The sequence below is a fragment of the Pristis pectinata genome, chromosome 3 (genome assembly GCF_009764475.1).
Source record: "Pristis pectinata isolate sPriPec2 chromosome 3, sPriPec2.1.pri, whole genome shotgun sequence".
Lineage (NCBI taxonomy): Eukaryota > Metazoa > Chordata > Chondrichthyes > Rhinopristiformes > Pristidae > Pristis > Pristis pectinata.
The window spans coordinates 62,878,481-62,905,621 of record NC_067407.1 but is presented as its reverse complement, the minus strand read 5'-3'; the positions used below and the strand labels follow the sequence as shown (position 1 = coordinate 62,905,621).

Here is a 27,141-nt window from a genome sequence, read left to right as displayed (position 1 = left end):
AGTCAGAAAAGCTGTGAAGACTCTGGCCAACCCCGCCTTCCCCATCCCACTGACTGCTGATTCCAAACTCCACCTAGTTTCCCTCACTCCATTCAGCCACTTGGCTGCAAACAACGAGATACCCAGATCCGTCGCAAACTGAAAATGAGCGCTCTCTCTCTCCCCCCATAGGGTCTTATTGTGAGGGGCAGCCCAACATTGTGCACAGTCGGATTCCCACCCCGCCACCCCCCCCCCCCCCCCACTCACTTCCCTGGAAAAGAGCCAAGCCTCTCAGTTGTGCCTCGTTGCGTTGATCTTGCTGATTTGGGAGGGGGAAAAATCCGCACCCGCTTCCTGCAATTGCTGGTAACTGACAGCCAGATCTGACAAATCCTGCCATCGCTTCGAGCAGTCAGACACCTCTTGGGCGAGGGGCAAGGAGCCGGCGAAGATGCTGTTGGGAGCAGTCTTCGCCTTGGGCTTCGTTCTGTGCAGCGGGTTCCGCAACCTCACCGGGAAATCTCCCAAGCCGACGCCAGATGTTTGGGAGGAATCGAAGGATGAGACTCAAACCGGGACAACCGCCGCTCAACCCGAGAGGCAGGACAACACCCTGTCAGAGGTAAGATTAGCACTCTGATGATACAGAAGATAAGGGGGGGGGGGGGGGGGGGGTCGAACAGAACTGGGACAGTTTCAGGTTTGGTCCGTTGCACGGAGATAAATGATGTGAACGAGTCAGATCTTTGTCAACAAACCCGCCGATTATGTGGGAGAGTTGCAAAGCCGAGTTTCCGTGCAGCACCACTGTGCCGTTTTAATGTTTAAGTAAAAAAGCCATTCAGAACACCCATCGCCGAGTTTGTATTTCGGAGAGAGGGAGACGCGCACCTCTTGTCCCTTGGAACCTTGACACTTCCCGGGTGCTGCCTCTTCATTCAAAGACACCGATGCACAAGTTTACTTTCACGGGGGCTTGTTTACCCATGCAAGCTAAGGAAAGCTGCAAATATTTTAAATGAACGTCTATCCAAAAGCAAAATCCGAAAGCTAAAATACAACGAAAAATACAAAGAACCACTTATTGCATTAATTAACTGTGCAGAGCTGACAATATATACTAAAGGGACTTAGTAACCCGGTCATTATTGCGGTGTTGTATATTTAATATTTCTACGTGTCCCTCACTCACTGACTTGCTCTTCGCTTGCCTCCAGTTGCTATGGGACTATGACAAACTGAAAGCCGTGTCTGAGGGTTCGGGTTGCCGCTGTAAATGTGTGTTCAGACCCCTGGGCCGGCAGGCCTGCCGCCGGATCGAGGAAGGGACCCTCAGCTCGGATGACTCGTACACGATGGAGATCATCAGCTCCGGACCGCACTGTAAATGTACCTGCCTCGCCCCTCCCTCGGCGCTCGACCCCTGCCAACAGAGAATCAGATCGCAGAAGCCCCAGGAGGCGGGAGGCAGCGGATTCAAGGTTGGTGCGAAGCTGGACGAATTGACAAACAAGTACCAGGGTCATGAGGGGAGGGTGTCTGCATGGGAAGGTGTTTGGCAAACGTGACTAATGGAGGGCAGGGAGTGAAGGACACACATATTTCTCCGTGGCACCAGTCGCTGGAAGGGATGCAAAACACTGATTGGTCACATCCCTCACCAACGCATTGTAAACACGATTGGCGCCTTTTTCGAGCTCATTCTTGGCGGCGTCACCAAAGAGCTTCCCCCCGCCCCTCCAACCGCCCGCTGCTGGTCAGGACAACACCATTCCTCGTTGCCACCTCACATCATGTGAAGAGTGAGTAGATTTCCTTTTGGCCGAGTGGATGATGGTTCGTGATCCTCTCCCCGCAGCCCGCATTTTGTTTTGTAACCAGGTGAACAAAGGTGGTTCAAGAATATAAGGAACCCATAGCTCATAACCACTTCCTCATCTCCTCTCCACCAGGGTTGATCGGGGCAGAGTCCTGGAGATTAAATTCCTGCTGTTTGAAAGCAACTTTGGAGGCTGGACAATCCTAATGAAACTTTGCAATCCAGTTTCACAAACAGGCTGAAGCCCCCAGCAGGTTACATGACATGGTTACCAGTGCAATGGGGCTCGGTGCTCAGGACTAGAAAGTTACAGAGAGTCCCCAGGTTACGGCAGGGTTCCGTTCCCGAGAACTGTCTGTAACCCCGAACTGTTCATAAGTCGGAAATGAACAAACAGTGGGAGAGGATCGCAGAAACAGCAGTGACGGGAGAGCAGGCAGGCCTCACTGACACAGCTGGGAGCTCTGAGCAGACTCGTTCGTGGGGGAGGGTGGGGAGAGAAGACACGTGGAAATGCCTGGTTCCAACCTGGCAGAAGATGCCTGCAGCCCCGAGCAGCTGGCAAATCCATCCCCATCCATCCCACTGGGTCGGATGTACGGGGTGTCCATAAGTCGGGTGTTCATAACCTGGGGAAGACCTGTACCACTGTTGACAAGCTCACTGATCACTGCCACACAACATACTGTCACATATCCTGTCACACGCCCTGCTTCCAATAAGATGCACGTCGCCAGAGAGCACGATATGACAAGAAGATACGCTTCTATTGTTCCTTTACTGCAGTAAAATATTTCAAAATGTTTCACAAGAGAACAAGGAAACAGAATCTGACTGCAAATCATATGTACAAATGTTAGATGATGAGCAAATGCAAGATTGAAAGGGAATGTTTCAAGAGTATCTTAAATCAAAGAAGAGAAAGAGGAAAGAAAAGGTAACTCCAAAGCACAGGATATCAACAGCTAAAATGACGTCCACCAGTGGTGGATTGCAGGGTGTAGATAATCATGGGCAAGGCCACAGATACACTTGAAAACAAGTCTGAGGATTTCAAAAAGGAGTTGCATAACCAGGAGCCAATGTTAGTCAACTAGCACAGGAGAGAAGGATGAATGGGATGGTACAATTTGGAAAAAGGGAGCAGAGTTCTGGATCACCTCAAGTTTATGGAAGCTGAAAGATTGGAGTCAGGACCATGAGTGTTTTGTACTCGCAAGTCCACAGCTAATGAAGGTAGTGATGAGGGTTTCAGCAGTGGGGCAGGGGATCAGTCACAGTTCACCATTATCCAGTTAATTAGTCACTGATGCCTCTCGCTCACATCTTACCACATTCTCTGAAAAGAAGTCCTTAAAGTTTACATGTTGTAAGAACACTAAGCTGGAGCAGTGAACTTTGTAATTAATTTCAACCCTTACTGCATGACATAGAGTTAGTTGTAAATGGCTGCAATTTTATACTGAGAATGTTGGCTTTTAAGATTAGCTGAGTGACGATGATGAACTCACCCAAGCATTAATTTGCTGAACTCATAATTACATCTTATTCCTGTAGAATAATGCCAAAACCATACACCTTCATTAGTTACAGCCCTAGACCGGTGAATGTCTCCATTTGTGAAAAAAAGGCCACTCCCTTATTGAAAATCCACATTAAATCACAAAAATGTGTGCCTGCAATTCTGTCATGATTAAAACAAAGATCAGAATGTTGGAGGAGTCTTGCTCAGCAGAGATCCCTGTGCTGGGATGTGGGGGAGGGATGCGAAACTACATGGGATGGGGAAATCACCAAATACGTGGAAACAGTGATAATTCAGAATGTAGTGGTGGTCATTTTATATGGAAGAAGACCTGTGTAGTACAGAATGGAAACTGAATTAAGGTGGGTTGGGGTTGAGGGAGGAGTGATGAGAGTTTCAGTATAATATAGAAGTTGAAGGTTTCTCAGATTGATAAATAATTGCCTTGTACATGGGTAAGAGTTACATCACAAGCGGAAGGACTAGTATACAGAGGTTTGCATGATCTCATATGGAAGGTGAGAGGAAGAGTTACTTGATACGGAGATGAATTGCATCACTCAAGCAACAGTTATATTACACAGGTGGGAAATTTTTCAGGGTGGGAGTAAACATTACTTCACACAGATAATCTATCAGTATTGAGATAATCATTCTATTGTATGCCTAGGAGTTCTAAACCACAGAAGGAATTTGTATGGAAATGTTATAAGCTTAGCCTGAACTAGAGTTTTTCTGCAATTGAAGAAAAATGGATGAAAGTTGACTTTGCTCCTCTTTCCCTGAGGGAATGTGTCCAGACAGAAAGTAGTATCCATTAGAACTGTTAAAACAGATGCCCTCTGTGCCTTCCAAAGTATCTTTTATAAGCCCCCTTGAATATGTCCTCTTCACATTAGGAGGATTAAAATTATATCTCAGTGTAATTGGTCAGCTGATTGTTAAGGATAAGCTGTAAAATACATTCAGGAATTCTTGGAATAATCGCTTTGATGCAGTCCAATGATGCCAAAGTTGATTGAGGAACTGAACAGGTTGGACAACCTTGCCTCTGACCTATTTTGTAAAAGATTGTTAAGTGTCTCTTAAGACACACTTGAGGGGTGGTGAGGGGTGGAGGGTGCGGGCAGTGGAAGGAATTGTCAACGTTTAGGCTTGAGAGCTGATGTAGGGTCTTGACTTGGAACGTCAACAATTCCTTTTTCTCAACAGATACTGCTCAACCAATGGAGTTCCTCCAGCAGTTTGTTTTTTTGATGCATAACACTGTTTATATATGGTGCAGGTGCAATCATGTCTGATCTGTGACAGTTGCTTTTGGTGTGAAGGACCAAGTCTTTAAAAACGTGATCTTAATAAATCCAAGCCTAATTATATAAATGAAAGACCTGACATGATGGTGCCACAGCAGGTACAGCACGAGCTAAAATGTGAAATTGCCTTTAAGCTCTTATGTCCAGGTTTACAAGCTGAGCAGTTCAGAAATCAAAGTCTGCCCCAGACATGCAAATCAAATACAGCTATGCAAACCTTTTATGAAAAGATTTCTGATCAATTTCTTGGAGGAAGTAAAAGTTTAGGTGATTGGACAAGAACTATTTATTCCTAGTGCAACTATCTATTCCCACTCAAACTAGATTCCTTTGTGAGATCCAGACCAGAATTGGAAGCTCAGACTGATCTGCCTGCCAATTCATTTTTAATATTAGGCATTCACTGTAACACTTTCCCTAGGATGATGTTAATCAAATGTTTCAGTGGTTTCAGTTTGTCAATGTGTTGTCCAGGATGAAACTGAATTGGAAGGTGCTGGACTCTCTGTTAAGAGAACTGGCCTCTGCTGGGACAGTGATTATGATTACCACAGTTGACAAAGCACCCCTGAAATGGGATAGAAAACAAACACAGCTGGAACTCCTGCTCCTAGTGATGACTTTTGAAGTGCAATATGATGCCCCCGTGGTCAAGAAAGCCCTTACACCCAATCATTCACCTAACAAGAGCAATGCTGTGTCAGCATCACACGAGGACTGTTTGTGGGCATCAATGGTTCTCTTCTTCAGAAGAGGGAAACACAGAAGGAAAAGACATAGTAAATGCAGTAAGCAGAAGGAGCAGTTAGCTAGTATAGTTGGTGTAGCCACAAAGTAGACTAATTTCTCAGGAACCGCTGAAAAAGGCCTCTATAAGTCCAACCACAATCCTTCCATCAGTTCTAATTATGTATTTTGGAGTCTGGAAACATGAACAAAGTCCAATCAGACACACTCTGGAACTGTGCATAGGGGTGTTTCATTCCCTGGCATCCTTGTATTCCACTTGCACTTTGACAGCTGCAAAAGCCTTTTGTTGTTGGAAGCCATTCAAATGGAGTTCTTTTTCTTCCTTTTTGATTTTGCTTTGTGTCACCAACTGAAGGATGTTAGTCATCCTTTTGTTTTTGTAAGGAATGCCTTGGGGAGGCAATGGAGTTTTCCAAGAATTTGGGGTACTGTAAGACTCTAGAAAAAAAACCCTGGCTTTCAGCCAAGTTGTCTGAAGCAAGGCCAGATATAACACTGCAATCAAGATGATATCCTGACTCCAAGATAGATGAGAGGTTCACAGGAAATGGCTCTCTCAAAAGAGAAGTAAATCATGGTTGTCTGAAGCTGTTGAACCTGAAAGATCAATTGCTGTTTACCCGGTGATTAATTGCACCTTAACCTTCACAATAATGTTTTGACCAGGCCTGGGGTTTGGAACTGGATGCTGGAGTGATATTGCCCACCATCCTTTCACCTCTGACCTAACCTTGGTGACCTAACCGCAACCAAGCACCATACTCACAAAACTGTGTTTACTTAGGCATCTGTTAGGAACTCACGGAGATAATTGGCATGGCGAATGGAATAAAATGGTGATCTTCCAAAATTAGGGCCAAAGCATTTGTTGTATTTGATAAACTCTGCACTAACATACTTCCAGATCCACGGGTGGATTCCGATTCAATCATTCAAAATGTGAAACAGCTCATTGAATCAGTTATTGCTCTACAGCTCCAATTTTTCCCCCACACTCCCTGTCTCTTACTGTCACATTGGGAAAGCTTGTTTCATTGAGACTGGGTGCATATAAACATACAAGTTAGGAGCAGGATTATGCTGTCTGGGTGGCGTGGTGATGTAGCAGGTGTTGCGGCTACCTCACAGTTCCAGAGGGCCCGGGTCTGATGCCGACCTTGGGTGTTGTCAGTGTGGAGCTTGGACGTTCTCCCTGCGACCGTGTTGGTTTCCCCCGATGCTCCGGTTTCTTCCCAAAGAAGTGCCGGTTAATTGGCCGCTCTAAATTGTCCCTGGTGTGGAGGTGGGTGCTAGGAGAATCAGGGTGGAGATGATGAACATGCGAGTGAGAATAGGTTACAGGGAAAGAAGAGGAGGAATAGGATTGAAGAAGTTGTTCTGAGAGCTGTTATAGACCCGACAGGCCGCTGAGTTCCCTTGTATGTCATAAGTAAGGACAAGAAGCGTGGCCTCTCTACACAGCTCTGGCATTTTATAAGATGACAGCTCTTCAGATTGTAACCACATTCCTTTCTACCTGTGGTAACCTTTCACCGCCTTGATTATCATGTATCTACCTGTTCCTTAAAAATATACAAAGGGTCTCAATGGGTGTCCATAAGAAGCCTATTAAGAATCCTTATGGGCACAATTTAAGATGCTTGTAAGGAGTCAGAAATGGACATCTCCTTATTCTTAAAAGGTGACCGATAGTTATACATTCTCCCATGAGAGCAAACATCCCCTCCACATCCACTTTGACGAAACCCCTCAGGATCTTGTACATTTCAATCAAGTCGCTTCTGACTTTTCTAAACTCCAACAAATCCAAGCTTGGTCCGTCCATACCTTCACTGAGTGCTTCCAATGCACTAATACTCTTCCTTAAATAAGGAGACCAAAACTGTACATAGTATTCCAAAGTCCTAGATAACTGAAGCATAACTTTCCTACCTTTGAATTCAATTTCCCCTTACAAAAAACAATAACATTGTTAGCTTTTCTAATTACTTGCTGTACCTGAATACCAGCCTTTTAGCAAATCATGCACTAGGACACCCTAGTCCCTTTGCATTTCGGAGTTCGGCAATCTCTCATCATTTCGAGAATATGCTTTTTTATTTTTCCTGCCAAAATGGACAGTTTCACATTTTTCCATATCACACTTCATGTGCCAGGTCTTTGCCTACTCACTTAACCTGTCTATATCTCTTTGTAGCCTCCTTAATGTCCTCTTTACAACCCACTTTCCTACCTATCATCCCACCACTTTGTGCTGGTTATGTCGGTTCTCTGGAGATAATCAAGCCAGGCCTCACCTCTAATAGTGTGCTCTTGTTGCGTAATGAAGAAGTGAATTCTTCTGAATTCAAGAATAGATAGACTATGATATTAAATGGACAGATCTGTATTGTTTCAGCAGCCACTTAATTGAGATCGTCATTAACATCAACATAAACCAAGAACATTTTTAATGTTATTTAAAAGGAGAACAAAATTAAGAAATTGTTGCTTTCATAAGAGCTGGGAGAATAATCCAGGGAAAACAGGAGAAAAGAAAGATGCTGAATTAATGAAACACCATTTCAGAAATATCCCACTGCTCTTCTTGTGCAGTAAATTACTTTGCACATTTATTGTTGTTACATTGAGAGAAGATGGTTGCCATTTAATGCACAGCAAGGTGTCACATACAGTTGTGAGGTGAATGGCCAATAGATCAGAATCAGGTATATTATCACTGACATATGTTGTAAAAGTTGTTGTTTTGCGGCAGAGGTACAGTGCAAGTCATAAAAATTATATAAGTTACAAAAATAAGTAAATAGTGCAAAAGAGGAATAACGAGGTAGTGTTCATGGCTTCATGGTCCATTCAGAAATCTGATGGTGGAGGGGAAGAAGCTGTTCTAAAACATTGAAGGCTCCTGTACCTCCTCCCCGATGGTGGTAACGTGAAGAGGGCATGTCCCGATGGTGAGGGTCCTTAATGATGGATGCTACCTTCTTGAGGCACTGGCTCTTGAAGATGTTCTCAATGGTGGGGAGGGTTGTGCCCTTGATGGAGCTGGCTGAGTCCACAACCCTCTGCAGCCTCTTTTGATCCTGCACATTGGAGCCTCCATACCAGGCAGTGATGCAACCGATCAGAGAGCTCTCCACCATACATCTATAGAAATTTGTAAGAGTCTGAAGCGACATACCAAATCTCCTCAAACTCCTAATGAAGTAGAGGCACTGGTGTGCCTTCTATGTGATTGCGTCAATGTGTTGGGCCCAAGATAGAAATGTTGACACCCAGGAACTTGAAGCTACTCTCCCCTTCCACCACTGACTCCTCAGTGAAGACTGGTGTGTGTTCTCCCTACTTCCTCTTCCTGAAGTCCACAATCAATTCCTTGGTTTTGCTGAGGTTGTTGAGTGCGAGGTTGTTGTTGCAACACCATTCAACCAGCCGATCTATCTCACTCCTGTATACCTCCTGATTGCCATCCAAGATTCTACCAACAACAGTGGTGTCATCAGTGAATTTATATATGGCATTTGAGCTGTGCCTAGCCACACAGTCATGAGTGTAGAGAGAGTAGAGCAGTGGGCTAAGCATGCATCCTTGAGGTGCGTCTGTGTTGATTGTCAGCGAGGGGTTGTTGATAACAATAGATGTGTTGTTGATGTTGGAATGGGATAGAAGCTGGAGAACTCACTTGCTCTTTGTCAAAAAGTGCACTGACATCCTTATTACCAGCCAAACAAGCACATGGGATTTGGCTTAATTTGACAGATGAAATTAAGATGGAAAATAACAAATGATTTAAAGGCAGAAATCACCAATAAACTTTTGCCATTTTGAAGAAGAGAAGTGGGAGGTCATAGTTCTCCGTGTTGACAGTTGTACTCATCAAAACTTGCAGCAAGCGAGATGTTCCTTTTAGCCTAATATGTAATATTTCAGAATGAATTAGGAATTAAATTTCACTGAGGCGAATGTTTTCTTTAAATTGTACTTCCATTGTGAAAAAGAATTACAGAATTGGAAACATCAGTGCACTTCACCCATACCCTGTAATCCCAAGGAAAGGTTTCACAAAGTTTTAGCTAATCCTCTTCCTCCCGCCATTAAAAATAGTCAACACAGCAACATGCTGTATAATTTCTCACTGACATTTTTATCAATATTTGAACTAGTTCAGCAGCTAGCCTAAAAAATAATAATCCCCCAATTCCTTTCTAAAGGGATGATACTCTGACAAGAGCATTGATTGCCTTCATGAGGGACAGTGTCAATAAACCAGTTACCCATTGAGGAAATCCCTTTAAATTCTGTCTGCATGGACTCCCTTTGATATTAAGTTTCTGTTCCATAACTCTTATGTTCAAAGTCCAATTTTAAAACCTACTTGCATCTATGTTGTCCATTTGTCTTGGAATTTTAAAACCTAGATCAAGTCTCCTTGCAACCTTGTTCAATAAAAATACAGTTAGATTAGTGAGCCAATCTTCATAAATCAGGGTTCCAAATACTTGCAAATTTACCATTGTTGGGATACAGCAAACCAGGGTGACACCCATGTACTGATCCCTCTTTGGTTTTCTAGAGCTCAGTAATGACAACTTGTCCCTTAATTTTAAATGAATTGATCTTCAATATTCCATGAGCAGCAAGGATTCACTTCTTCATGGCTCTTGCAAGATGCAGCCAGATTAACTGAAAACACAAAAGACTGCAGATGCTGTAATCTGGAATGAAAAAAAAACAAACTGCTGGAGGAACTCAGTGGTTCCTCCAGCAGTTTGTTTTTTTTTTGCTCCAGATTAATTAGCTTCACTTAAAGCAAACATTAAATATGGGAAATTAAAACAGAAATTGCTGGTGATATTCAGTAGGTCAGGCAGCATCTGTGGAGAGAGAACAATGGAGTTAATGTTTCAGGTTGACGACCTTTCATCAGATTGCAATTCTGCCATCTTTCATTGTCGCTGGATCACAATCCTGGAAACTTCCCATATGACAGCATTGTAGTACTTTCACCATTAGAGTTCAGCAGATAGCAATTCACCATGATTTTCGAGTGAAGTTAGGGACTGGCCTTGTTAGCAACACCCATATCTTGTGTATAACAACAAACATGCCTTTTGGGGCAACAGCCACCAAATTTTCTGTTCAGATATAGGCCAAACCCATGGATTACCAATAGAGGTCAGCAACGAGTCACTTCATTTACTGACCTGTATGGACCTCTTCAGTCATCGGGAATGTTTAGCAACCAAAAAATGATGTTCTAATTCACAATTGTGTGTGGGTAAAATCACACGGATGATTTGCTGATGATGTGGAATCCGCTTCACATTGTAAACTGGTGGATTTTGCAACATTATGGGGACGTGGTATCTATAACATTGATGCCAAAGAAAATAAAAAGGAAAATGGAAAAGAGAAAAAGACAAGAACAGGAGCAAAACAGAGGGAAAGAGAGAAGGAAAAAAAATTAGAAGCATGCCTTTTGGCCTATTGTGTCTGAGTTGGCTGAAGAAACGAGCCACCCAAACTGATCCCACTTTCCAAGACTGTGTCTGCAGCTCACATTTCTTTGAATACACATCCAACTACTTTGTGATGAGGGTTGCTGCCCCTGTCATCTTGTTGGATAGTGAGTTCCACATCTCTTTCAGCCTCTGGATGAAAAACATGCCCTCACCTCTCTACTACTCATTCAACCAAATATCTTAAATCTATCTGCCCTGTTTTTTGACCATACTGCTAAGGAAAATAGATCCTTCCTATTTATCCAGTCTAGATCCTTTATTATTTTATACACTTTAATTAAAATTTCCCTTAGCCTCCAACTGTTCCAATGAAATCAATCCTAGCCTTTCCAAACTTTCCTTATTGCTAATTTTTTCCAGTCCTGGCAACATCCCCGTCAATCAGAAAGGGCACAAACCTCTGGTAAAGTGCAATAAGCATGGAAGGAATAAAGGAAGTTAATTCCAAAGGGAGTCCTCTTCATGCAGTGCTTGGAACATGGTCTTGCCATGACCAACATGGTGTTTTGTTGGAAGGACAAGAACTCAGGGAAACACTTTTGATCTCGGCATTGGTATAGATTACATCCTCCATGCAGATACATGAAGGGTCAAACACTACTCCCTTCAACAGAACCAGTCAGACAGCCACCCTGATTTTAACTATTCTATTTCCATGGAACTCTAACAACCTTACAATTATTACTGAAGAAGGTCAGCTGTAATATTTTGTATTTTTTATCAGTAAATAAGTACAATACCACATTGTCTTTTAACATATGTTGTTGGCGGTGATAAGTGGGATAGTCATTTTCGCTTGAGTCCAGTTTGTCTCCAGGCTGGTGTATGATTGTGTCGTTTTGTGAAGGTGACCTGTGATTTATATTTTTAATTAAATATTGTTCCAATGTGTTTCCATTTTGCCTGCAGCTCTCCTCTATGGTGGATTTATTAGAAGATACTATCTTTGGCTTGGACCTTTTAAAGTTGCACTCCGTAACAACGAAACTAGTCAGGCATATTGAAAAACTGGAAGAGGTAAGACATACGTTCACTGCTCGATTCAAATGTTTTCCAACTCTCACTCTTGAAGGTAAAGACTTACACAGGACCATTCTATGGGACTTGGCTATTCTCCTGTGACTTGTCTAAGTAAGTGCAGTTCATGCAGGAGCATTGCAGCTGGTCTAAACTTAGAGCCTCCAAATGCTAAACCACAAAAGTCAATGCAAGTATGTTTTCTTCAACAGAGAGAAATCAGAGTGAGAGTCACCAAGTCTGAACTTTCAGCCTCTGTCATGATTTGATTACGCTGAAAGACCAAAATCTATATATTTTCTGCTGGTGTCAATATTCCAAATGAACCTCCTCTAACCTAACTCTATCTTACCCAATTAAAATATCTTTCTATATTTTGGTTTTCATGCAACCACCCCCCCACCCCCCCCCACCCCCGTAAACCCAGCTGTAATTCCCTATCTTTCCCTATTCCATCTCTGCTAGTCTGCTTACCCTTTCCATGTGACAGGAGGAGCTACATTCTCACTCCATTGGAGAGTGATATGGAGATGATCTGGGGAAGGGCGTTTGGCTGAACAGGAAGAAACCTGAAGATCACAGTGATGGAAGAAAGATGAGAGAACTGCTGAGAAACTTCTGCTGTCCTTTTGTTGGACTGAAGGAGAGCAGTCATCTGAACCTTCAGGCATTCACTGCTCTTCACCATGCACATTCAGAATGTGCTTCACTGGCAGCATAGAATTGTCCAGTTTTAACCCATTGGTTCATCCTTACAAAAGAATGCTTTCCCTATTGATGCCCCGGCATCAAAAGACTGCTTAATATTTTGTCAATGTCTCGCCTTGTCTTTTCCTGCCTTGTTTAAGTGACTGTAGTTTGGTAGGACATAGCTACTGTAAAAACATCAGCAACTTCCTCATCCCATTCAGGATGAGGAAGTTGCTGACGTTTGGTAGTGAATCAATTCAACAACAGCCTGGAATCAGGACTGCAATTGCAAACTACATCCCTGAATGACAATTTGAATCACTGCAGCACATTCTCCTTTGCTTTTTTGTACAAAGCTCTTGCAAAGGGATATTTCAAATTGTAGTTAGTAATTGTTCTTGGCAGTGCTGGCAACATAATATTCTAAGCTGAAATAAATCAATATGAAATTTTGTGTGAAATATTTAGGTGCCTTAGAGCTCTACCTGTATTATAATGTTATTATATCCAATTTCACACATGAGAGGATTGTGTCATTGATATAGCACTTCATCAAATCATTTATTTATTGGCATATCTGCAAAAAGGGGAGCCATTGTCTGCATTGTGCACAGCAAAAATTCACAAAGAGCAGTGAGTTGAATGCTCCATTTTGTGATGTTTGTTCAGGGAAGGATTATTACTCATTTTCAACAATAGTAGCATCATGGGCTCTTATATATCTTCTCGAACCACGAGAACAGGCAATCTGATTCCAAATTCCCAGAAATGTTATTGCTTAATTGCAATGCATAATGTGAACTCAGTGAAATATCACTATGACAAAACTGCTAATTTTAAAATGGCAACTAAAACATCTCTGCTGCTCTGATATAATTCTTCACAATTCCCATTTTGCCTAAACTTACCTTCAACTCTTGAGGTGAACTATCATGGAGGTCTGACTAATTTCATCATGAATACCTTAAAAATTATAAATGGCAACATGGTAGAATCTTCATTAACATTTTCAGAAGAAATGAAGTGACAACATCATTGCAATAGTTACAATACTATTGCAGGTATACCGCTGCATGTGTTAAACCCTGAATCACACAATATGTAATTTCATGCAAATAATCTTTTTTTTATGTAACATGTTTTGCCCCTCAAGCTTACGTTGATAAATTTACATGTCCTACATGTACATAGCAATTTTTATTTTACACTTGCAATGTACTGATTCAATTTGTAACACAAATTGTAATTTAAATTTGTAACACAAAAGCTAATAACAATTACACTTAACACTAAGGGCCTATTAATGTTGTAGGTCACCAATTAAAAATAAAAGGAAGATCAAGTAGAATCAATTAAATGACTCAATTTTTTTTTGAAAATCTTTTTTTTTGCTTTAATATTAACTGTAAATGATTATCAAGGATGACACTGTTGCTGACAGAAGCAAGGTGTAAAAAGATTTATACAAATTTGGAAGAAAATTATCAAGCTTCAGTGCGTATTGTCAACTTTGTGTTTGAAATATTAACAGGTGGACACTGTTTGGTCTCTCTGCAAATACTTCCCCTCCTGCAATAATGCAAACAGCTGTTTCCACAAATGTGCCTATGCTTCCCATAAATCAAAACCTGACTGAAGTAATCTGGGAGGTAGTGTGTAGGGTGAACAATAAATCCGTATGTTGCTGAGAGGTTTGCTGCAAATAGCAACTTCACACCTCTCTGACTATGACTGACCATCTGTCTTAGGCTAAAAATTACCAATTGGAGTTATTAAGAAATGTGAAAATAGACAAAGCATTAATCAACTCACTGTAAAAGGGCAAGCAACAATAGTTAATGAGTGGACACTAAAACCTGTTTCAGATTAAAGAAGTCTATATTTGTCCTGGCTGGGATTATATGTTTGTAAAGAAAGATTATCTGTGAATTTGGTTATTCTACGTGTCCATCATCTACCCACTACATCATTACAACAACTGAATTAAGTCAGTTAGCAAGGAAAAGTCTTGAGTTGTTCATTCTCTGTCAGGGTCTGTGAATGGAGCTATCAATCTGCACTTGCTTGAGCTACTGGCTGCCATGGGCTCCTACCTCCTTGTTAGCCACAGATCCTAAATAAAGACAGGATGAACAGAGGAGAAGGGTAGTTTAGTTCCAAAGCAAAACAGATGAACAGCAATATACTTTCAGACCATACGGATAACTGTTGCTACAACCAAGTGCAAGTTTTAAGTTTGGTGGCAATGTTAAAACCGTCTCTCTTGACAGAAATGAGAGGTAGCTGTTTCTGAACATATTTCTTACTCAAACACCAACTGCTTTGACGAAACAGGGCTCAGAATGATGAATGTCATCACAAATAGTTCCTCACATGCCATCCTTGCTTCTAAATTAAATGGTTGTGAGTTTAAGCCCTACCGCAAAGAACTGAGGACAATAAATTTGATGGATATTGCAGTGCAGCACTGAGGGTGTAATGTGCTGTCAGAGGCACTGCCTTTTAAATGAGATCCTAAACCAAAGTACTGGCTGCCTCAAAAATGGATTTTAAAGATCTCATAACACAACTTTGAAGAACAGCAGGGGAGTGTCACAAAAGAAAGCTTAATTAAAAAAAGGGTTTCAATTGTCAGCCAATCAGTTGGAGGCAGGATAGGGCAGGATGTCAGGATTGTAACATACAAATTACATGCATAATATCAAACTCAATCCTTCTCATCAATGCAATCACCAGTCTTGATTAAAGGTAGAATTATCCAATCATTTACACTCTCTCTAAAAATAGCATTACTTAATGTGGACAAGAGAAACAGACTATTTGGTCCTTATCGCATTGCTGTTTAGTGAGCATGGTTATGTGATTATCTGCTCTATTTCCTGTAGTTCAGGAAGTACTTATTTGGCTATAAAACAGTTCAGGATATCCAAGCCATTACACAAATACAATTATTTTACAGTGGGACAATCAGTTGTTTTTTTATCAGGCAAAGGAAATCATGAATAGAAATGGGTAGCATGCAGCAGAGTAAGGCTAAAAACAATGCTAGTTATTTGAAGGGATTGAGAGGTTAAAGTATTTCCACTGACGATCAAATGCAAGAAACATCAATGTGAAATCTGATTAAATGTTTTCTTAGAAGAACTACTTCAATTTGTATTGCAACTATAAAAAGGCAAAAATGTCCCAGGATACTTCAAATCTGTGTTTTCAAACAAAAATTAATGCTAAGCTATATAAGGTCATAGCCAAATCAAAAAGACAGGTAGTAAGGATCATCCTGAGGGAAGTAAGAGAGTTCAGGGCAGAGGTTTTTGGAAGGGTGGGGACTTTCAGAGCCTAGCACCTCAGCAGTGTATGGCACAGCCATCAACAATGGAGCAATTACAACTGATGACGCTCAGGCAACCAGATTTAGAGGGCAGCAAGATACCATGGAAAGTTACATGGCTGGAGGAGATCACAGAGATATGGATTGGTGAGACTGTGTAGGGATCTTAAAACAAGGATAAAAATTTTTTTAAAATGAGGTGTTAATTAAATGAGAGCCTATGGATATCAGCATATGCAGGGGTAATGGATGAAGAGGGCCTGGAACAAGTAAGCGCACTGGATGTCCTCAAACTCATTGACAACAGAACGAGGAAGGCCAGCCTTGTGCGTGTTGAAATGGTTAAGTCTTGAGGTAACAAAGGTTTGGATGAGAATTTCAGCAGCTGAATAGTTGAGGTGTGGCAGAGTTCAACAATTTATGAAGGCACAAATAGATATTTTCGAGGATGCCCTGAATGCAACATCCAAAATTCAACTTAAGGTCCAATATAACACCACGGTTGTTGCCAGTGAGGTTGGTGGAGTAGTTTGCTGGAACAGAGTTAGTAATGGGGACGAAACTGATGGCTTTGGTCATCCCAATATTGCATTGTAGGAAGTCCCTCACCAGGTTGCATCGGATTAGAGACAGTGGAGGGGTCAAGAGTGGTGATGCTGAGGGAAAGCTAGATGTCATCATCTTATGTGGGGAACCCAATGTTGTGTTTTGGTAGATGTCGGTGAAGGATAAGATGAGGGGGGTCCAGAATAGATCCTTTAGGGTCACCAACAATGACAGTGTGTGGATGGGAAGAGATGGCTATACTGGTGGTTCTTTAGATGAGACTGGAGGCAGGCAAGAGTGATCTGGTCACCTAGATAGTGAAGAGGCATTGGAGGAGGATGACATGATCAAACTATCAAAATTTTTGCAGAACATCATAAAATCTGAATGGCTGCCCTTGCTATTGTAGCCTTTATGATGCCCTGAGGTAATTATTGTTGAAGACCTCAGGTCACACTGCGTTGAGTGTTGCTCACTTGGACTTTTAGGTGAGCAGGGTGCAGAGAAACCACCTTGAGTTTTATCTCTGTGCTTGATTGACATCAGACCAAATAAAACTCTCCTTAACCCATTTGGTCTCACCCTATCAGAGATATTCTCTTTGTTCTATCCATCCTTCCTGCATCTTCTCTGCAACTTAAATCTCCTTTCTTTTCCATTTCTGACAAAGGCTCTTAGACCTGAGACATTAACTCTGTTCCTCCTTCCCACAGATGTTGTCTGACCCACTGAGCGTTTCCAGGATTTCTGTTTTTATTTCAGATTTCCCAGCATCTGCAGATTTTTATTTGATTTTCAAAATTCTCCCTTCCTAGTGCATGATTACAAATAGGTAATTTTTTTTTCCTCATTAAAATGCGATTAGCAATTTGAAGTGAAATAGTGTCTGAAATCAGTCTCTTAACCTTCTGTGCTTTTCATCTATGCTTACAGGAGCATGGATTGGGTCTGTCAACCAAATACCATTGTGAACCTTTCAGTGAGTGTAATGCTCATCAGCATTGAACATTCAGTTTATCATTTTATCCCTTTATAATAACCTAGCAATCAGACCCTCACTTCTTATTTTCACTGCTTCCTTTGATGCACAAGCTCCATTAGAGATAAACAACCATATAATCTATTTCACTGTTGCTGATTGAGATAATCTTGTTAAGAATATTGAGAAAACTTCCCTTCTTATTGAATATCACCTGGATATCTTTGATGTTAATTGTAATCTACTTGTCTACCCTCAGATGTAGATTCTTCCAGAAAAAGCAAGCAGAATTAATAGGCTATATCTGAAAATGTCAACTATAAATGGAGAATAAAACAGATGGTTCTTACCACAGTAAACAAAAAGATGTAGAATATATGGGGTGAAGAGGTAATCCTGGTTGTGTTGATAGGTGTTGATATAGATTGAATATTTATCTAGAGAAACAAAGGACTGCAGATGCTGGAATCTAGATGAAAAACACAATGATGCTGGAGTAACTCAGCAGGCCAGGCAGCATCCATGGAGAAAAGCAGGCGGTCAACGTTTCGAATCAGGACCTTTCTTCAGGACTGAAGATAGGAAAAGAGGAAGCCCAATGTATAGGAGGGAAAAGCACAGCAGGACCTGGTGATCAGATCTTCAAATAGTTTATTGGCCCTGTTACACTGCAAAGAGCAGTGCATTATCATAGGCATCTCTGACATTGAAAAGATGGCCATGTTCGGAATACTCTTCATACCCCAACACAGAAAAATTCCATGCTTGTTCATGCTCTGTGGCAAATTCAATGGACCAGTTATCAGTAAAGGTTTTAATGAAGTGAATTGCTTTGTAGTGCATTGGATATAAGGAAGTACTGCCGAATCTTATGGTTTAGAGAGAAAGTTGCACATCTTTATTGTACTACAACTGACAACGATACATGTGAAGGAGCCAACAGGCAGTGCTTAGGGTTGTTGAAGATTAAATGTAAGCAACTGAGGGATTGCATTGCAGAATGGTGTTGTAAGTTAGGAACCCATAGATCAAGAGTTCAAATACCAACCTGGCAAGCTGTGATGTCCATTAAATAAAATCTATTCAATGAATGGGTAAGCAGTAATATAATGAAATGATTAAAGCTGCTTGCAGAATTTGTGTGATATCAATTGGTTCATGCATGCTCCTTAGCCAATATTGTTGATATGTCTTGTAATTCAGTTTTCAGGAATAGTACTTTGTACCAATGTATGAGTGAGATTTTGGAATTACAGAAATCATCTTGGTGAAAGCTAAAGAAGGGCCAATCAAAAGACAGCATGAGGAAATAAGAGGAGGCAGAGTGGGGTTCCACACTGGTTAACCAATCTCCCTTTCTCTCCAGACACTGAATGTAAACACTTTGGGAGGAGATAGGCCCAGCGCAGACAATGCCAACAAGGTTCAGAGTACGATGGAGAAGAAAGAAAACCACACAACTGGTCAAAGCAGCATGAAGAAAGAGATGACTGACATTGGCACAAACTTCCTGCAGAGAGACGCGGCTGCCACCTACACCCAATCAGAGGTAAGCAGGCAAACAAATGCATCCAAACATCTGGCTCCCATTTTCATCTCTTTCATCAGAAAAGGATCCAAGACAATTAAGCTGAAAAATAGCTTTGACTAAATTGAACTGCTCCAAGGTTTGGAAGCAGGTCTTGTCTACAAATGCTCTCCCTGTGTTTCCACTCCAACTGGAGATCTGGCCCACTGAGGCACAAATGTGTGGATGAAGGTTCAAACTGTTTTAACATAAGTGTCAGTGGTTACTGCCAGGTTTTGTGCTCCTCAGGATGAGGGTTGGTTACAATGAGGAAACGTACCCAGTGCTGTCATCAAACATTTTCAACATGCTGATTGCTGAACTTGGGCAGCAGTGCTGCTTTTCCATATTATTGTGGCTTAATCTGTTTTGTCAATCCCAGCAGGAGAATTCCTCCAAGGTCTGTGATTCCTCAGCCAGGACAGGAGAGGTAGATTTAGATCTTAAGTGCACAAAGTCAATGAAAATGCAACTAAGCACTTCCAGTCACCTTTAGCCCACATCAGAATAAGGTTTTGTCAATGCTGCTCCAACAATGAGCCACAGCCTCTGGAAAAAGCATGTCCCACTATTTCAGCAAGTGCCAGTTTTCCATTTCCTAAGTTACCCTGAGCGTGATCACCCAACTAGTGCCAAGTTAAGCATTTTGTGCTGTGGGCTCAATGCCCAATCAGCACAGAGCTGAGACTGCCCAAATTCATTTCAGTTTAGGATCCCAAACAACAGGCCAACAGATCTAATCAGCCCAAGCTGTTTTCAGTCTGACCCCTGGGGGCAAAGTGCCAAGACTATGCATCTAAATGTGGCAGGACAAGTATTAAGCCATTGTTTTATTGAAATATAAATGGTTCTAGAAATTTGGAGATACGTGGGATGAGAAAGGATAATTTGAAAGTATCAAGGATTATTAGTGGGATGGTTTGAAATTCCCGTGAGACTTTGAAAGGGGCAAGGGACATTACAGCTTTAATATCATAATGAAATTCAGAAATAGGCCCTGGCGCTTTCCCAACAACAAGCCCTTTATAAGTGTGAACAGGGCTGTGTCGGGCAGATTTTGATTTGGACCTTGAGATACAATCAGCATGTGCAAAGAGAAAGATTTGAATGTACAAACTGCCTTTCATGACCCTGGGACATTCTAAAACATTTTAGTCTTGAAAGTACTCTTGAAGTATATTCACTGTTGCAATAAATAACACACAGTAGCCAAATTAGACACAAGCTCCCAAAAGCAGCAATGATGTTGACCAAAGCTGTTTCAGAGAAGTTGAGATAGGGATAAATATTGGTCAGGGTGTGAGAGATAACTCTATTGCTCTTCTTTGAAAAAAGTGCCATTGGATCCATTTGAGAGGCCTCAGTGAGATGATGGTGTCTGCACTGTGCTAGGGGCACCCTCCATAGAAGGTCAGACACTTTTTTGTGACAACAAAAACAGAGCACCCCTGTGGCCGTTCCCATCAACAATAAGTATACTGTTTTGGATACTGCTGGTGGGGACGACCTACCAGGGACAAGTTGCAGTGGTCACGTCTCTGGCACCAAGACGGGACCCTCGGCTCAGAAAGGAATGAGGGAAAAGAAGAGAGCAGTAGTGATAGGGGATTCGATAGTTAGGGGGACAGATAGGAGGTTCTGTGGGAGTGATCGAGAATCCCAGATGGTCTGTTGCCTCCCTGGTGCCAGGGTCTGTGATATCTTGGATCGAGTTCTCGATATTCTCAGGAGGGAGGGTGAGCAGCCAGATGTCGTGGTCCACGTAGGGACCAATGACGTGGATAGGAAAGAGGAGGAGGTCCTGCAAAGAGAGTTTAGAGAATTAGGTGCAAAGTTGAAGGACAGGACCTCCAAGGTTGCAATCTCAGGAGCTAGTGAGGCTAGAAATAGGAGGATCATGCAGCTAAATACGTGGCTAAGGAGTTGGTGCAGGAGGGAGGGCTTCATGTTTCTAGACAATTGGGCTTTGTTCCAGGGACGGTGGGACCTGTTTCAACGGGACAGTTTGCACCTGAACTGGAGGGGGACTAACATTCTTGTGGGTAGGTTTGCTACTGCTGCTCCGGGGGGGGTTTAAACTAGATTTGCAGGGGGAGGGGAACCAGAGTGTTAGAGCAGATAGTGAGGTGGAGGAGGAAAATGGTCATGCGAGGACTGCAGGTATCGACAGAAATCAAAGGATTGTACGTGATAGAAATGTTCTTATGTGCATCTATTTCAATGCAAGAAGTATTGTAGGTAAGGCAGATGAGTTTAGGGCGTGGATTGGCACGTGGGATTACGACATTATTGCTATTAGTGAGACTTGGATGCAGGAGGGGCAGCACTGGCAGCTTAATGTTCCAGGATTCCATTGTTTCAGACGTGATAGAGGGGGAGGGATGAAAGGGGGAGGAGTGGCATTACTAGTCAGGGAAAATATTACAGCTGTGCGTAAACAGGACAACCCGGAGGGCTCGTCTACTGAGGCCATATGGGTGGAGCTGAGGAACAGGAAAGGTGTGGCCACACTAATAGGGTTGTATTATAGACCGCCCAATAGTCAGAGAGAATTGGAGGAACAAATCTGTCGTGAGATAGCAGACCGATGTAAGAAACAGAAAGTTGTGATAGTAGGGGATTTGAACTTTCCACATATTGACTGGGACTCCCACACTGTGAAAGGGCTGGATGGCTTGGAATTTGTCAAAATGTGTTCAGGAAAGTTTCTAAATCAATATATAGAGGTACCAACGAGAGAGAACGCAATACTTGATCTCCTATTAGGGAACCAGGCAGGTCAGGTGACAGAAGTATGTGTAAGTGAGCATTTTGGGTCCAGTGGCCATAATGTCATTAGTTTCAAGCTAATTATGGATAAGGACAGATCTGGTCCTTGGGTTGAGGTTCTAAATTGGAGAAAGGCCAATTTTGTGGAAATGAGAAAGGATCTAGGAAGAGTGGATTGGGATAAGTTGTTTTCTGGCGAGGATGTGCTCAGTAAGTGGAAGGTCTTCAAAGGCAAAATCTTGAGAGTGCAGAGTTTGCATGTTCCTGCCAGGATTAAAGGCAAAGTTATCAGGCATTGGGAACCTTGGTTTTCAAGGGATATTGGCGATCTGGTTAAGAAAAAGAGAGAGGTGTATATCAGGTATAGGCAACTAGGAACAAATGAGGTACTTGAAGAGTATAGAAAAAGTAAGAAAATACTAAAAAAGGAAATCAGGAAGGCAAAAAGAAGACATGAGGTTGCTTGGGTTAATGTGAAGGTAAACCCGAAGGGTTTCTACAGGTATATTAAGATTAACAGGATAGTAAGGGACACAATTGGTCCCCTAGAAGATCAGAGTGGTCGTCTATGTGTGGAGCCTCAGGAAATGGGGGAGATCTTAAACAGTTTTTTTGCATCAGTATTTACTCAGGAAACTGGCATAGTGGATATGGAAAGAAGGGAAACAGGCAATAGTGTCATGGAACATATAGAGACTAAAGAGGAGGAGGTGCATGTTACTTTACAGCGAATAAAGGTAGATAAACCCCCTGGGCCTGATATTTCCTTGGACATTGAGAGAGACTAGTATAGAAATTGCAGGGGCCCTGGCAGATATATTTAAAATGTCCTTAGCCACGGGTGTGGTGCCGGAGGACTGGAGGGTAGCTCATGTAGTTCCATTGTTTAAATAAGGATCTAAAAGTAAACCAGGTAATTACAGGCCAGTGAGCCTGACATCAGTAGTGGGTAAATTATTGGAAGGTGTTCTGAGAGATCGGATATACAAGTATTTGGATAGCCAAGGGCTGATTAAGGATAGTCAGCATGGCTTTGTGCATGGTAGATCGTGTTCAACGAATCTTGTAGAGTTTTTCGAGGAGGTTACCAAGAAAGTAGATGAAGGAAAGGCTGTGGATGTTGTCTACATGGACTTTAGTAAGGCCTTTGACAAGGTCCCACATGGGAGGTTAGTTCAGAAGGTTCAGACACTAGGTATCCATGGAGAGGTTGTAAACTGGATTCGAAATTGGCTGTGTGGGAGAAGACAGAGAGTGGTAGTGGATGGTTGTTTCTCAGACTGGAGGTCTGTGACTAGTGGTGTGCCTCAGGGATGTGTGCTGGGGCCATTGTTGTTTGTTGTCTATATCAATGATCTAGATGATAATGTGTAAATTGGATTAGCAAGTTTGCTGATGATACTAAGATTGGAGGCATAGTGGACAGCGAGTAAGGCTTTCAAAGCTTGCAGAGGGATCTGAACCAACTGGAAGAATGGGCCAGAAAATGGCAGATGGAATTTAATGCAGACAAGTGTGAGGTGTTGCATTTTGGAAGGACAAATCAAGGTAGGACATACACAGTAAATGGTAGGGCACTGAGGAGTGCGGAGGAACAAAGGGATCTGGGAGTTCAGATACATAATTCCCTGAAAGTGGCATCGCAGGTAGACAGGGTTGTAAAGAAGGCTTTTGGCATCCTGGCATTCTTAAATCAAAGTATTGAGTATATGAGTTGGGATGTTATGGTGAGGTTGTATGAGACATTGGTGAGGCCAAATTTGGAGTATTGTGTGCAGTTCTGGTCACCTAACTATAGGAAGGATATCAGTAAGATTGAAAGAGTGCAGAGGAGATTTACTAGAATGTTGCCGGGTCTTCAGGAGTTGAGTTACAGGGAAAGATTGAACAGGTTAGGACTTTATTCCTTGGAGCGCAGAAGAATGAGGGGAGATTTGATAGAGGTTTACAAAATTATGAGGGGTATAGACAGAGTTAATGCGAGTAGGCTCTTTCCACCTAGATTAGGAGAGATAAGTACGAGAGGACATGGCTTTAGGGTGAAAGGGGAAAAGTTTAGGGGGAACATTAGGGGGAACTTCTTCACTCAAAGAGTGGTGGGAGTATGGAATGGGCTGCCATCTGATGTAGTAAATGCGGGCTCACTCTTGAGTTTTAAGAACAAATTGGATAGATACATGGACGGGAGAGGTCTGGAGGGTTATGGACTGGGTGCAGGTAAATGGGACTAGCGGAATACCGTTTTGGCACAGACTAGAAGGGCCGAATGGCCTGTTTTCTGTGCTGTAGTGTTCTATGGTTCTATGGTTCTAACAAACAATGATGCAGGGTTTCAATCTGAAACATTGACAGTTCCTTTCCTCACATGCGTGTTGCTCGACCCACTGAGCTCCTCCAGCAGATTGTCTGTTGCTCCAGGTTCCAGCATCTGCAGTCTCTTGTGTCTCCAGACACTTTATTGTCCTTTGACGGAAGCTCCACAATCTCATCACAAAGGAGGAGGTCAGCCTTTGTCTGAGGTCCAAGAGGAGAAGGAGGAGATTGAGAAGGTGTAGGTGGAAGAGGTTGGTGAGGAAGAGCAGAATGTCAGCAGTTAGGGAACATCTTAGCGCCCAGAGAGTCTTCAGGTATCCGCTCTATACACTCCACAGGGCCTATAATAAAAGCTGCAACCATCTTGCACAAGGCTGGCCAAGACAGATATTCATGTCCCACTTAAGGTCTAACCATTCCTCAGGTGAATATGCTGGCCCTGGAAAACGGCTGACCCCTTCTGATGATAAAACGCAAATTCAAAGGTATCACTTCCTTCACCGAAAGGATTCTCTGACTTAATTACCAAAGGCTCTGACTTTATGAAAGGCAAAAATGAGACAGCTTTATTATCAGCAGCTCCATTCATGAAGATTACTCACCTTCGTCAGAGGAATTGTTAAGTGTAATCAAGTATTTCAGCAAGGAAGCTAAGAGAGAAGAGGTATGATTAAAATTTCTACCCTTGCAATTGGACTATTATCGACACAGTTGGCTTGCTCTGTATTGGTCAGAGCAGAAAGACTTCTTAAATCCTTCTTAAATACTCCTTCAACTCAACCAAGGCAGATTTGGCAACAATATTGCCATGTTAGGCGCCAAGTTATAAGAGTGCAGCTTTGAGTCCTGAGGAGATTATCAGCAGATGGGTCAATAAACTATGAGATTGTGCCAGTTTGTGAACTTGGTAATTTAATGTCAAATGGTCAAACACAAAGACAGTGCAATACAAGCCAGATGTTCAATACCTTAACCATTGCCAGTGCAAGGTATGGAGATCAATAAGATGAAAGCCACTGGATTCCCCCAGGAATCTTTGGTGTCTCCCTCCAGATGCAGGGTAGTCTGGAGGACATGACAATGGCCATATCATTAGGCTTTGAGTACTGATACTCATGATATCAAGAAGAAGGCTACTCATTCCATTAAATCACTGCGTTCCCAGTAAAGGTATTATTTACACCTATTTCACATACTTGAAAGAAGTAGAAAATTTAAATTTTATATTTAATCGCTGGTGGATTACTCCCTATGGTGCAGGTTCTAGGGAAGGCTTTGCAACATAAGCTTCCTCTGAGGGTAACAAAAGTGTCTTAAGATAATAAAACATGGGAAAAAAGTCCAGTTACCCTCCCAATGGCAAAATATAGGTTGCTGCCTCTGTTAAAATCTTTGTCCTTGACCACTTTAAACATAACTGCCAGAAAACTATCTTTCTCTTGCACCAGTTCCATCTTGTTCAAGGTCCTTTCTACTATTGCAGATATTGAACAAAACTGTCACCTCCATAATGTATCTGGTCTTAATGCATTCATTACATTTAAGTTTAAGATAAAGATTACATACAGGAAGTGCATTGCAATATGTAGTGTTCCTACTTTCTGAAGACTCCCTTGTCATCCTGTCTGTATTTCAAGTTATTATACCAGATGAATTTTTGAGAAATTTTCAATTGATATAAATCTTGGAAAGAAAAGTCAAATGGAATTTACCAGATGACAATAATGCAGGCAATTCTCCCATGTGCTGCCCCTTAGTAGCAACCTGACAATGGGACTTAGAGGGCTTGTAGTTGCAGCCAGACAGGGGGAAAGCTGCTCCCTTTCAGCATGCTGACCCTTACCTTGGTCAAATTAGATTGGGTAAATGACCACATAAATCTTAATTAATTCAAAATTCACACTTTATTGTATCAACACAAATATCCACGTAAATTATGTTGACACCAGGTCAACGGTTCTTGAATACTATTTTTCCTTCTGTACCAGCACTTACCCAGACCATCTCTCCAACATATTACACCGAAATAGGGGATCTCCTGTTGACCAAACAATTGATCCTGCTTCTCCCTGCCCCTGGCGTGAGGGTCTTCCTTGCGATAGTTAGTCTCTGGAGTTCTCATTGCTCTCCACGCGAAATCCTTCATTATTATTTTATTTTCTTATTGGTTCCATACCATTTTGCTTCACTTTCGTTTCTTCTGGGTAGCCTATGTCCACTTCTCAATGGCCCTGGCCCAAGGCCACAGGTAGCATTATCTCATTGCTCTTCTCCCAAATAAGGACTTGCCTCTGATGTCATTCCCTTGTTTTTTCTGAATCCGGCTACTTTAAACCAGTTACATCCAGCTTAAGTCACACACTGGGCTCAGGTTACTTCAGTTCACAGACACAGACTGCTCTTCCATAAGTCTGCAGCAGGTTATCAGTAGGGGCTTCATTGTGTCCACTTTCAAATGCTTTAATCCACCATTCCTGAACAAGATCCAGTTCAGAGAACAGTTCACAAAATGGTGGTTGCAAGAACAGTCTCACAAAATAGTGGCCTCCATTCCTTCCACCACATGTCAACAACAAAGACATTTGTTTTGTCTACTTCCACGCTCCTTGACTCATTCTAATTAGCTGTTTTGCAGATTTTTAATTCCTTCATAGCCAACAAGCAGTAGCATTGCAGATGAATGACCATAACCAGCACTAAATATCAAAGATTTGTTTTGGGATTAAGATGCCTTGATCTCAATGGCTACAATGTTGGGATAGCTAGTGAAAGGGAGAACCATCCTGATGTTCTGAGAGAAGATGACACTTGCTAACTCCACAATACCAGTGGCACAGTTGTGAAATCAGGTGTCCAATGGATTATCTGTGGTTTGGCCAAGAACGCACCACTGCCATCATAGCTCTCTGCACTAAAACATACATTCATCTCTCAGATGGTAGTGGATGGTACTGGTAACAACAGCATGCAACAATTGACATCTCACTTTTCCTGAAGAACAGCAGTTTACTGCAGGGT

The 27,141-nt window shown here is 42.1% G+C and overlaps 1 protein-coding gene across 2 annotated transcripts in view; it reads left to right on the top strand.

Annotated features, from left to right (window-relative positions):
* The first annotated feature begins 432 nt into the window (after positions 1-432).
* The window catches only part of LOC127568251 (olfactomedin-like protein 2B), a 49,027-nt gene continuing 22,318 nt past the window's right edge, over positions 433-27,141 (top strand). Inside the window, exons 1-4 of one of the 2 annotated variants that reach the window (XM_052011776.1) lie at positions 433-604; positions 1,200-1,463; positions 11,821-11,928; positions 18,841-19,023. In XM_052011776.1, coding sequence (XP_051867736.1) covers positions 434-604; positions 1,200-1,463; positions 11,821-11,928; positions 18,841-19,023 — 726 coding nt within the window. In that variant the 5' untranslated portion in view covers position 433. Of the gene's footprint in view, positions 605-1,199; positions 1,464-1,748; positions 1,785-11,820; positions 11,929-18,840; positions 19,024-27,141 lie in introns of those variants that run through there. The other variant, XM_052011777.1, reaches the window with a different exon arrangement.